The sequence below is a fragment of the Aquarana catesbeiana genome, linkage group LG09 (assembly GCF_042186555.1).
Source record: "Aquarana catesbeiana isolate 2022-GZ linkage group LG09, ASM4218655v1, whole genome shotgun sequence".
Taxonomy (NCBI): domain Eukaryota; kingdom Metazoa; phylum Chordata; class Amphibia; order Anura; family Ranidae; genus Aquarana; species Aquarana catesbeiana.
Genome location: NC_133332.1, coordinates 167,169,837 through 167,182,911, shown reverse-complemented (window position 1 = coordinate 167,182,911; position 13,075 = coordinate 167,169,837). Strand labels below are relative to the sequence as shown.

The window sequence follows — 13,075 nt, the reverse complement described above, 5'->3', positions numbered from 1 at the left end:
GCAAACAGCGGCCCATGGCCGCAGACAATGTGCCAGGCCAAAACAGGCTGAGGACGCAGAGCCGCCAGCCGGGCCGCAAACAAAGGCCCCCCACAAGCAACATACATCTTGGACCAGAGGTGTCAACAGTCTTCTGACAAGATCAGTATTAGTCCTGATGATGAGAGAACTCTTACTGGCCCCTGGTGGGAGAGGACAGACCACTGCCAAAGTGTCAAAGGTCTCAGCTTTCTCAGCTACGGAGGGATCGAAGGTCAGATTCACCGGTGGATAACCATCATAGGGGAAGTTCTGAGTCCCAATGCCCCATACCTCTAGCTCTTCCAACTTCTGCAATGGCAGGTGCTTGAGGTGCCTGTCATAGAAGTCTCTGTAGAGGAGGATCACTTGAGCTCCAGTATCCAGAAGGGCCTTGGTGTAGACTCCCTCTACTTCGGTGGGGACAACAGGAGAAGGGCCCACCAGCTTGTCAGGGAGCTTAGAGAAAGTGGTGGCCTTGACCTGTTTAGTGGCTTGTATCCGCACTCCTCTCTTGCGGAGATTTTGATCCAATTTAGGTCTTTGCTGAGTTCTGGGAGTCTGGTGTGTATTAACTCTCCGACGCCGGGCAGTCCGTGTTAAAAGGGACGGGACACTAGGTCGTTCAGAGGCAACAATGGGGGCCCTCTGAAAGGATTTGAACTCCTGCTGCTGTCTCTTCGCGTCTTTGGCTTTGGAGCTAGCTACTGTAAATGGACACCCGGTTGGATCCTTCACAGGGGCCCTCTGAAGTTTCCCGCCGGCTTCTGGCGCTGTACTTCAGGCTTCACTGGGCTTGGACACACCCGTCGATAATGTCCCACTTCTCCACAGTTGAAGCATACTTTATTATTTCTCGGCCTCTTACCAGAGGCAGTAGATGGAGTCGGAGGCACACTTGTCTCTGTGACACTCTCATTGGTTGTCTTGGTAATTTTTGCCGCCAACAAGGTCATCATCTCCATTACCTGTGCCATCTGAGACTTCAGGGTGGCTATTTCAGAGTTGTGCTCTACTGCCCCCACAGACCCGACTTCAGCCAGAGGTAAAGAGGCTGGACGAACAGCTACTCGCTTGTCATCGAACATGGCCTCTTCTTCTCTCACTACTTTGATGAGTTCAGGGTATTTTAGGGATATAACACTCACAGAGGTCTTCAGCTGAAGTGCAGAGCGCAGGACCCCCTTTAAGATTTGCTGTATTCTGGCCTGGTCTATGGCTGAAGTCATCATTCCTTTTTTTAACACAATCTGGTATAGGATCTTGTTCAGCCATCTGATGTATTCAGACAGGCGTTCACCTTGGTGTTGAAGGGCATGTTCAAATTGATAGATCAGGTCAGCTGCTTTCTCTGTCCACCAAAACTCCTCCTGTAACATGGCCAGGTAATTATAAACTGTACAGGTCGTGTTAGTAAATCTCAAGTTCCTGATAGCCTCAGCAACGGCTCCTTGCAAACTCTCACTGATGCATTGCTTCTTTTGGGCCTCTGACAAGTTCCACTCTTCTAGGGCCTGCATGGCCTGTTCTATCCAGACTTCATACTCTTCCTCTCCCATGGGCAAGGGCTGCTTTCCCGAGAAGATCCTCAGCTTCCGGTATCCTGCCCCAAAATATGTCCACCCTGGTGCGTGTAGGGGAGTTGATTGCAGAGTAGCGGAAAATCCTGGATACAAACAACCACGTGTAGTGATACCCCCGAAGGAGCTGCTTAAATTTGTTCAGTCTGTTACTCTGCCTCTCACCCCCAGGAATGGCCTCTGCCCCTCTGGCACACCTGGCAATGTGATTAATAAAATTCCACAGTAATGACACACTGACACAGTTCAAGTATTAATGTTTTTTTTTCAATTTACTCAGGCAACAAGAACTCAAAATGGTATTGGTCAGCCAGATCCCGGACAAACAACCAGGATTTGATTGAAATTATTTTTATAGTACTCAAACAAATATGCATATAGACAGCATCAATACAGTCAGTGAGAGATAATCCGTAAATACCTTCTTCAAAACTATTAAGTATTTGTAGTTATTAGGGGTGCAACGGATCGTCACCGATCCGTGATCCGAACGGGTCCAGCTGTTCAGATCGGCACACACGCAATCTGCGGAGCGCTCCACTGCCTCGCCTTAGGCCTAGCTCCGGAGCAGCGGCCTTCTTGGTACACCCGGCGGCGGCCTAGGTGAGCGGCGCGCTGACGTCATCATCACCCGCCTCAAATGCAAGCAAGCAGACAATCGTAGGGGAGATGTGGGGAGATGTGGATATTACAGTGGGGGGAGATGTGGATATTACAGTGGGGGGAGATGTGGGGAGACGTGGATATTAGTGGGGGAGATGTGGGGAGATGTGGATATTAGTGGGGGAGATGTGGCTATTAGTGGGGGAGATGTGGGGAGATGTGGATATTACAGTGGGGGAGATGTGGGGAGATGTGGATATTACAGTGGGGGATATGTGGATATTACAGTGGGGAGAGATGTGGATATTACAGTGGGGGAGATGTGGGGAGATGTGGATATTGCAGTGGGGGAGATGTGAATATTACAGTGGGGGAGATGTGGATATTACAGTGGGGGAGATGTCCATTACAGTGGGGGAGATGACGTGGATATTACAGAGGGGGAGATGGCCTGGATATTACAGTGGGGGAGATGATGTGGATATTACAGTGGGGACGGAGATTGTGGATATTACAATGGGGGAGATTGTGGATATTACAGTGGGGGTTATATTTATTTGTCTTGTCTTTTTTTTTTTTTTGCTGATCCGAAAAATGATCCGATCCGTGACTCTGATCCGAGGTATGATCCGAACCGTGAGTTTTTTGATCCATTGCACCCCTAGTAGTTATTACACATACTAAAGGGGAACCCCAGGCCAAACTATTAACTGTTCACTCTAATGAGAGGTCTGACTTAAAGGCAATGGTATAAGGGCCCTTATAGCAGCAATGACAGTAATGTCCCTGTTGCAGATCTGATGGTAGCGATAGGTTTCTTGAAATGAGGAACGCTAAAGGTGTCTCTGCACAGTGTTCAAAGTAGGTTCAGCAAAGTATTCCTAAGGTAGAGATGTCTGTGCAAAGTGTCCCAGTGAAACCGTGAAAAAGGATTTGCAAAGGTGGGCTATCGCCCTCTCACCAATGACCAGGCCGATTTAACGCCTCCCGGACAGTAGATCCTGTAACAACACTCGTGCAGCGGATCCGCCGTATCGATCTCCCAATGTGAAGCTCAGTGCACAGGTTGGCAGGCAACTGGACTGATGCTGGATGGATGTCAGATGAACAGCAAACAGAGCCAGGCCCCTCTCATCCAGGTTGGAACATGGTACACCACGTAGTAGGCCACAATCCCCCTCTCATAGCGTCGGGATGGTATCCACATGAGGGGATCCTGGAAAAACAAAGAGCCTTGGGCTTAGTCCGCCCTGTACTTTTATAGTCTCTCCCACAATTCTTGACTCTCTGCAGTGCAGCCTGAAATTTGCAGTCCTTTCACCTTAAAAGTCAGTCAGGCTGCTCTGTGCTGGGACTTCATATCCCACAGTTCCTTTCTCCTCTTACAGTCTTCCCTTGATTGGCAGAGTTCATTCTGCCAATGAATAATTAGGGAAAAGAGCTCTAAGCACCGGCAAACCGGACCAGATGTTGAAGGGATCAGACAATATCCCAAATGGCTGACGCATTTCAAGGGCGCCCCCTTTTCATCAGAGCCTGAATGGACAAAGGCTCATCTCTCCTAAATCCCTCTATATGTATCCACGTGTCCATGCCTCAAGTGCCACCCACCCAAATAGGTCACATCCATCTGCGTGGACTAACACCGCCCAATAAGTCTAACAGAGCCCAAACCTATCTTCTGTTAGGAAAGAACAACCCCCAGGACAAGGGTAGGTTGAAAGCTGAAATTGCTAAGGAGATACATCGCCCCAATATAGTTTAAGAGGTGCCTAAACTATATTGGGGCGATCTAGAAAGAAGTATAAAAAACAAACAATCTTTTGTGCACACTAGGTATAAGATTATCACACACACCGAGCAGTAAAACAATCGGGTTCTTATGTACATTCAGATTGCCCACTGAATTAATAACCTCGACCACATCTGACCAAAACTTTTGTATAACCGGGCACGACCAGACCACATGAATAAAGGTACCCAGTTCCCTAGTGCATTTCGGACATCTGTCCGTTTGTGTCAGGTATATTCTAGACAGTCTCTGCGGCGTGTAGTATGTTCTGTGAATAAATTTAAGCTGAATATATCTATCCCTTGTTGAAATCATAAGGGGGATATACTGTTGCAAACCCTCCTCCCAATCATCGGGAGCAAGGTCTGGAACATCCACCTTCCATTTATCATACAATCCCGTTTCTCCAGTCTGCTCATCAGTCAGTATCTGAGTATATAGAGAGGATAAGATTCGATCTACATTTTTTGAAATTAGAAGCCTCTCAACCCCATGTGACTGCAAAGTGACACCTCCTGGATATTGGGCCTGTATTGCGTGCCGCAGTTGCAAATAACGGAAGAACATTTTTGGGGGGAGTTGGAAATCATTTTTTAAAGTGTCATAGGGGATGATTCTGCCTCCGGACCATATTTGTTGTATTATTTTAATTCCATACCTCGCCCACAGGGCCGGGTCTGGGACTGTTTGGAGATGTTTTAGTTTGGGGTTACCCCATAGCGGTGTGTACGGGGAAATAGTATCAGGACCAGTAAGCTTCTTCGACATCTGTTCCCAGACCCCCACCGTCGTTCGCATCAAAATTGTCATGTCCATATGTGCCTTAGACCCTCTAAAGACCAGATTACTCAGAGCCAAGTATGAACCCAATATTGCAGCTTCAAGATTAAGCGAGGGATTAGATTTCGGTTGGGAGAACCACCAACGGACAGTGACTACAACTGCAGCCCAAAAATATTTCTTAAAACATGGGAGCGCCAAACCTCCCAGTGATAGAGGGAGCTGGAGGGTGGTTCGGGCTACTCTAGGAGCAGCACCCCCCATACAAACGTATTAACGACTTGATCTAACTTATCAAAGAAGGGTTTGGGGATGGGCACAGGAGTATTAAAACGTATAAGAATTTGGGGAGGAACGTCATCTTTAGAAGATTAATCCTACCGACCGATGAAAGGGGAAGGGATTTCCAGGCCTGACAGCGGGTAGTAAGTTGGTGCAAGATTGGATATACATTGTCTATCAAATACATATGTGGCTCTCTCTGGATTTAAATCCCCAAATATTTGAACCTAGAAACCAAGACTAGTGGATTTGAGGGATCCATAGCAGGTGCGGTCGGGGACAAAGAAAATATAATGGATTTAGTCCAGTTGATCCGGATGCCTGAGAAGGATCCATAGTGATTGATAATTTTCAGAGCTGCGGACAACAAGGCCGATGCATCTGGAAGGTAGAGCAATGCATCATCAGCATATAATGAAAGCCTCTCAGTCAGCGGTCCAACCTTTATTCCCCCAGCCCTTGGGGATGCCCTGAGCAGAATAGCCAGAGGTCCGATGGCCAGGGCAAATAAGCCCGGGGACAGAGGGCACCCCTGTCTGGTTCCTCTTCCCAAAGAAAATGGGGGAGAGAGCAGTCCATTCGTTCGGACTCTTGCTGTGGGGTTGCTGTAAAGGAGCTTAATCCAGGAGAAAAACTGGGGACCAAAGTTAAAGCGTTCATGCACCTGCCACAAGAACCCCCACTCCACCGAGTCGAAGGCCTTCTCGGCGTCCAGAGAGGTCATCACACCCGGGGATTGCGACCTTCCAGCGTGAGATATATTAGTGTAAAGTCTTCGTAAATGAATGTCGGTTCCTTTGCCCAGCATAAAGCCAGTCTGATCGCCATTAATTATAGAAAGGATAACCGAATTGAGCCTATTTGCAAGAATTTTGGTAGTTATTTTGGCATCTACATTTAGAAGTGATATAGGGCGATATGAAGCACATGATGTGGGGTCTTTGTTGGGTTTAGCTATAACTACAATGACAGCCTCTGACATAGAGGGAGGGAGATAACCTTCTTTTAGCATTGTGAGGAGCAGACTGTGAAATTTAGGGAGGAGAAGCTCATTGTTTGTCTTATAAAATTCTGCCGGTAGGCCGTCAGGGCCTGGAGTTTTTGCTGGCTGAAGTGTTGCTACTGCTGTCTGGACCTCTTTAAGGGTAATTGGTGCATCTAGAGTAGTTCTAGCCTCCATAGATAATTGTGGGAAGTCAATCTGGTCTAGAAAGGCGCACATAGATTCCTTGGTAAGGGTGGCCTTAGAGGTATATAGCTGTTCATAATATTGTGCAAATTGCCCATTTATAGCAGCGGGGTCTGAGTGGATCACCCCCGTGTCATCCTCTATATGGGCAATGTGTAGTGAGGAGGATCGCTCCTTGGCCAGCCAGGCTAGCATTCTACCTGTCTTTTCCCCCTGCTCAAACATTCTCTGCGATTGAGCCAGTAACTGTTTCTTAGTGGTCTCAATCCGCAGGAGAGAAATTTCTCTATGGAGAGATTGCATAGCATCATATATTAATACGTCTCTAGTGTGCACATAGTTGTTTTCTAAAAGGAGAACCTTTCTTTCTGCTTCCTCTAATGCCATCCTCGTATCCTTCCTGACCCTCCCAATTGCCGTCTGGTATTGTCCCCTAGTATATGCTTTAAAGGCATCCCAGAGTGTAGGGGGGGGGACCGTGCCCTCATTAAGCGCGCAATAGACCCCCAACTCGCCCTCCACCAAGGAATCCAAAACCCCGAGAGCTGCCAAAGAGCAGTGCCCATAGGAGAGTCCGTTTGCATTATAAGTAGGAGGGGTGCGTGATCCGAAATACCTCGCGGTAATATTTTCACCTCTTGTATTCGGGAAAGCAGAGAGTCAGACGTGTATACCAGGTCAATTCTAGAGAAGGACGCATGCGTGGCCGAGTGACAGGTGTATTGTCTCTCCCCCGGATGCCTCAGTCTCCATATATCAGTGAATCCATAGTTTTCTGCCCACTGTGCTAAGGGGGTCATACCAAAGGGTCCCCCTCCAAGCCTGTCCAGATCTGGATTAGGGGTCATATTGAAATCACCGGTCAGGAGTATTCCGGCCGAGGGATACTGAGCTATAATTGGGGTGAGTTTTCTAAGGATCTCTATCGTGGCTGGGGGAGGGATATATATGCCTACTATCAGTAATTCTAGTCTGTCACAAATTGCATGTATGGCCACAAATCTCCCATCTGGATCTAAATGAAGATCCAATAGAGTAAACCCCACTGACTTATGGACCAGGACGCTGACACCCCGGGAGTACGAGGAATATGTAGAATGATAATATGCACCAACCCACAGTTTCCGAAGTGCCAGCGTCCTGCTCCCCACCAAATGAGTCTCCTGAAACACACAAATATGCGGGTTATATTTTTTCAGGAAATTAAAAACCAGAGACCTCTTAATTTTAGAATTTAACCCCCCAACATTCCATGATAACACTGTCAGGGGAGGCATCGATGCTCTATATAAATTGGGTCAGGGTGACAATGCTCTATATAAATTGGGTCAGGGTGACAATACCTCGCGGTAATATTTTCACCTCTTGTATTCGGGAAAGCAGAGAGTCAGACGTGTATACCAGGTCAATTCTAGAGAAGGACGCATGCGTGGCCGAGTGACAGGTGTATTGTCTCTCCCCCGGATGCCTCAGTCTCCATATATCAGTGAATCCATAGTTTTCTGCCCACTGTGCTAAGGGGGTCATACCAAAGGGTCCCCCTCCAAGCCTGTCCAGATCTGGATTTGGGGTCATATTGAAATCACCGGTCAGGAGTATTCCGGCCGAGGGATACTGAGCTATAATTGGGGTGAGTTTTCTAAGGATCTCTATCGTGGCTGGGGGAGGGATATATATGCCTACTATCAGTAATTCTAGTCTGTCACAAATTGCATGTATGGCCACAAATCTCCCATCTGGATCTAAATGAAGATCCAATAGAGTAAACCCCACTGACTTATGGACCAGGACGCTGACACCCCGGGAGTACGAGGAATATGTAGAATGATAATATGCACCAACCCACAGTTTCCGAAGTGCCAGCGTCCTGCTCCCCACCAAATGAGTCTCCTGAAACACACAAATATGCGGGTTATATTTTTTCAGGAAATTAAAAACCAGAGACCTCTTAATTTTAGAATTTAACCCCCCAACATTCCATGATAACACTGTCAGGGGAGGCATCGATGCTCTATATAAATTGGGTCAGGGTGACAATGCTCTATATAAATTGGGTCAGGGTGACAATACCTCGCGGTAATATTTTCACCTCTTGTATTCGGGAAAGCAGAGAGTCAGACGTGTATACCAGGTCAATTCTAGAGAAGGACGCATGCGTGGCCGAGTGACAGGTGTATTGTCTCTCCCCCGGATGCCTCAGTCTCCATATATCAGTGAATCCATAGTTTTCTGCCCACTGTGCTAAGGGGGTCATACCAAAGGGTCCCCCTCCAAGCCTGTCCAGATCTGGATTTGGGGTCATATTGAAATCACCGGTCAGGAGTATTCCGGCCGAGGGATACTGAGCTATAATTGGGGTGAGTTTTCTAAGGATCTCTATCGTGGCTGGGGGAGGGATATATATGCCTACTATCAGTAATTCTAGTCTGTCACAAATTGCATGTATGGCCACAAATCTCCCATCTGGATCTAAATGAAGATCCAATAGAGTAAACCCCACTGACTTATGGACCAGGACGCTGACACCCCGGGAGTACGAGGAATATGTAGAATGATAATATGCACCAACCCACAGTTTCCGAAGTGCCAGCGTCCTGCTCCCCACCAAATGAGTCTCCTGAAACACACAAATATGCGGGTTATATTTTTTCAGGAAATTAAAAACCAGAGACCTCTTAATTTTAGAATTTAACCCCCTAACATTCCATGATAACACTGTCAGGGGAGGCATCGATGCTCTATATAAATTGGGTCAGGGTGACAATCGGCCCCTATCAGGGTCATATTAAGTATAAGCAGAGAAAAAAAAAAAAAAAAGAACCAACATATACATCCATCCCTGAGTACTAGCAAGTAGACCACTCATGCCATCTATTGGAGAGAGATCAAGACAGCCCGGAACCCCCATACAGTATACATCAGCACAACATTTTACACATATGCAGCAACAAAAAAAGAAAATAAAACGTAAAAATAGCAAAAGTTCCAACTCGGTGCAAAAACTTGTGCTCCAGTTCCACCCCCCCCCCCACCCCACCCTGCACCACCCCCCAAACTTCGGTGTGCTTCTTTCCCAAAAACTGTCATGGCAATTGCCAATTGGGGAGATGAACAAGAAGAGACCTGAGTATTACAGTACATACAGTAAGTCCCCCCACTAATGTAAAGGATCAACGTTCCCTGCAGAATATAGAACTGATATCACCCGGAGAAATAAACACATCTCTCCGGGGGCACATAACTTGAACCGGTATAAACCTGGAGAAGATATAAGAAGAAGGAGTTCTTCCAAAAAAACAAAAAAAACTAGAGGTGTCCCGCTTCTCAACTTCTCTGATTGCACATCTGTTATTTGTGAGTCCCTGTTTGAGGTACACGTCCACTTGCACCTTCACGATCACAAGGACCATGAGGACACGGCCATCGCCCTCCCAACTATCCCCCATGGGGGCAAATGAGACAGTGGCTTAAACAAATCCAGTGTCAGTGTCTACCAGGGCTCTGGGAACAAGTGCAGTCATATAACCAGGGTAATGCAATCAAACCTTGTGCATCCAGGGAAACATCAGTGTCTCTGGATAGTTTCCAGCCAATGCGACGCCTCTTCAGGGGATGTAAAAAATCGGACCGTCTCCCCGTCCTGGACTCGCAGCCTCGCCGGGAATAACATGCTATATTTTATCTTCTTGTTGCGTAGGTTAAGTTTCACTTGGTCAAAGGAGCGTCTTTGCTTTTGGGTATCCACCGAGAAGTCCGGAAATATAATTAATTTAGCCCCCTCATATCTCAGCTGCTCAACTTTCCTTGATTCACGGAGGACTAGGTCTCAGTCTCTGAAGTTCAATAATTTCAGGATAAATGTGCGCGGAGGAGCTCCCGGGGGCCCCCGGGCAGCAGGCATTCTATGTGCCCTCTCCACCACAAAAAAATTCGCCTGAGGTAGCAGGTCACGTAGGAGGTGTTCGGTGAAGGTCGTTGGATCAGCCCCCTCGGCCCCCTCCGAGAGGCCCACCACGCGGAGGTTATTCCTCCTATTTCTATTTTCTGCGTCTTCTGCGCGAGTTTCTAGGGTCTTAATTTTTGTTTGCAGCATGCGGAGTGAGACTGTATGGTCTCGCAGTACGTCCTCCGAATCCCCCACGCGGCGTTCGGCCTCAGTGAGGCGGGACCTGAAGGTGTCCATGTCTCGCCGTATCAGACTAATATCAAGCTGCATCTGCTCAATTTTCCCTGTAAGGGTTGATTGGCAATTGGTGATCGCCTGCATGAGGGCCTCAAAGTTGGATTGCTCCTGTTTTGGAGGGGTCTGCTCCGTGTCCTCAGGCTTAGTCGCCATATTGGAGCCGTTGGCGGGACGAGGGGTCCGTGTAGCGGTACTCGGGGCACCTTTTTGGGACTTGCGGGCTGAGAGAGAACCCTTCCCCTTTGTCATACCTTCCTCCGCTATTGATGCAGCCTGTCAGGGCCGTGTAGAGCAGCGATTCTGCAGGGAAACAGGAGTTTAGGCCGAGGATCGAGCGGAGCTCTCTCACTGCACGTCTGCTCCGGTCGCCATCTTGGACACGCCCCCCCTTTTTAATTTTTTTAAAAAATATGGAACGCTTCACGAATTTGCGTGTCATCCTTGCGCAGGGGCCATGTTAATCTTCTCTGTATCGTTCCAATTTTAGTATATGTCCTGCCGAAGTGAGGACAATTGGTATACTTTTTAATGCTGCTGTTAGGCGTTTTTCTTTATGCCTCTAATCAGAAGCGGCTCTAGGCTTTGTGAGGCCTTAGGTATAACTTAGACATGAGGCCCCACTCACGTCCATAAGGAAAAAAATAATTCAAACAATAAAATTGAATTGCATATATTAAGAGCAGGGGTGGTGCAAGGATTTTTGACACACTAGGCGAAACCTCATTTTGCCCCCCCAGCTGACTCTGCCCCCTTTTCCCTGCCCATGTAAATCCCACCTTTTTAATAAAGTGCCCATCAAATGCAGCCTCACCAGCGCCCATCAAATGCAGGCTCACCAGCCCCCATCAAATGTAACCTCACCAGCGCCCATCAAATGTAGCCTCACCAGCGCCCATCAAATGCAGCCTCACCAGCACCCATCAAATGCAGCCTACCAGTGCCCATCAATGAATGTTTGCTTGCTGCGGGAGTCGGGACACAGACACAGTCCTCCACCACTGTTGCGCCTCTGACACTATGTGCGAATGGAGCGGAGGCTGCCTGCTGATGCTGAGATTTAGTTGCTTGCTGCAGAGAGAAGAGAGTAGGAAAACCAGTGGCCCGACACCCTAGGCGGCCGCCTAGTTTGCCTAGTGGTAGCGCCGACCCTGATTACAAGTACTGGTGGTGTCAGTGTCCTCTATTTCAAAGCTGGTGTCAGTGCTGGCATGCTCTCAGTACTGGTGTCAGTGTGCTCTCAGTACTGGTGTCGGGGCACTCCATCTCAGTGCAGTGTGCTCTATCTCAGCGCTGATGTCAATAACCTCTCTCTCTCAGTGCTGGCGTCAGTGTACACTCTGTTAGTGCTGGTGTCAGTGCTCTGTCTGTCTCGGTGCTGGTGTCAGTGCTCTGTCTCTCTCTCTGCTGTACTCACATAGAGCTTCTTGAACTCAGCCTCATAGAAGAGAAGGGGCTGTGCGAAATTTCACCACCTCAGAGGTCTCATCATCCCTGTTGGGCAGCAGTAGGTCCCCTCGGACTCCTCATAGTGGAAGAGCTCCTGGTGGGAGATAGCCGCAAAGAAGCCGATCATGAGCAGTGCCAGCGCAGAATGAAGAGTGCCTTGCCCACCATAGCTGAGGATCAGCACTGGACTGAGCTGGGACCTCCCGACCACCGCAGTGGAGCCCTGGGTGGCTGGGGATGAGAGTTGGGTGGAGTCAGGTCAGGGGGACCCGGGTTGTCAATCACAGGCAGGCACACTGGGACACTGGCAGAGGACTGAGCAGATCTGACTGTAAACCCCAGTCACATGCACACTCCCCCAGTCGCATGTACCTCCCCAGTCACATTCGCACCCCCTAATCACATGCACACACCCCCCAGTCACATTTGCACCCCCTGTTGCATGCTCACCCCCCCCAGTCACATGCACACACCCCCGTTACATGCACACACACACACCCAGTCACATGCACACACCCCCAACCGCATGTACCCCCCAGTCACATACGCACCCCCCATCGCATGCACATCTCCCTAGCCACATGCACACACACCCCCAGTCACATGCACACCCCCCCAGTCACATGCAAACCCCCTAGTCACATGTACACCCCCCCAGTCACATGCACACCCCCCCAGTCACATGCACACACCCCCTAGTCACATGCACACACACCCCCCCAGTCACATGTGCCTCACACATAGAGGCTCTGTCCCCTCACAGCTCAGTCAGCGCATCCTCAGCTCAGCAGTCAGTCGACTGCACACAGACAGGCTACAGCGAGTGAACTGGAATTGTCTCCGCCTCCACCACAGAAGCCCCGCCCTGGAGGGAGGGTGGACTCGCGATCTTGCTCAGGTGCTAGCTGTGCCCGGTCCTTGCACAAGATATCGACTCAAGGGACGGACAGCATTTGCTGGTGGGGCGGTGAGGGGCGGGGCAGTTGTCGGTCTCTGTGTGTGTCTCTGCCGGCTGTTCCAATGGAGTATTATTGACAGGAGTTGAGACTGGGCAGTGATCTGATGGGGCGTGGTGTAACAGAGCAGAGAGGAGGAGGACCGTTTGTAAACTGAACGAGGTGGGCACGAAGCTCCGCTGCGCTGACTGTACTAGGATTGATGCAGGAGGATAGCAAAGGCGGCTCTTTATGCAAACTAGGCGG

The 13,075-nt window shown here is 49.0% G+C and overlaps 1 protein-coding gene and 1 non-coding gene across 2 annotated transcripts; both read right to left on the bottom strand.

The window, feature by feature from the left end:
* Nucleotides 1-752: 752 nt before the first annotated feature.
* LOC141108989 (paraneoplastic antigen Ma1 homolog) lies at nucleotides 753-1,577 on the bottom strand. Its single transcript, XM_073600946.1, has one exon. It carries the CDS (start codon nucleotides 1,575-1,577, stop codon nucleotides 753-755), a length of 825 nt encoding a protein of 274 aa, XP_073457047.1.
* A 9,254-nt stretch (nucleotides 1,578-10,831) lies between these two features.
* On the bottom strand, nucleotides 10,832-10,938 carry LOC141109121 (U6 spliceosomal RNA). Its single transcript, XR_012236137.1, has one exon. It is a non-coding gene; the product is annotated as a U6 spliceosomal RNA (small nuclear RNA).
* Nucleotides 10,939-13,075: the final 2,137 nt, after the last annotated feature.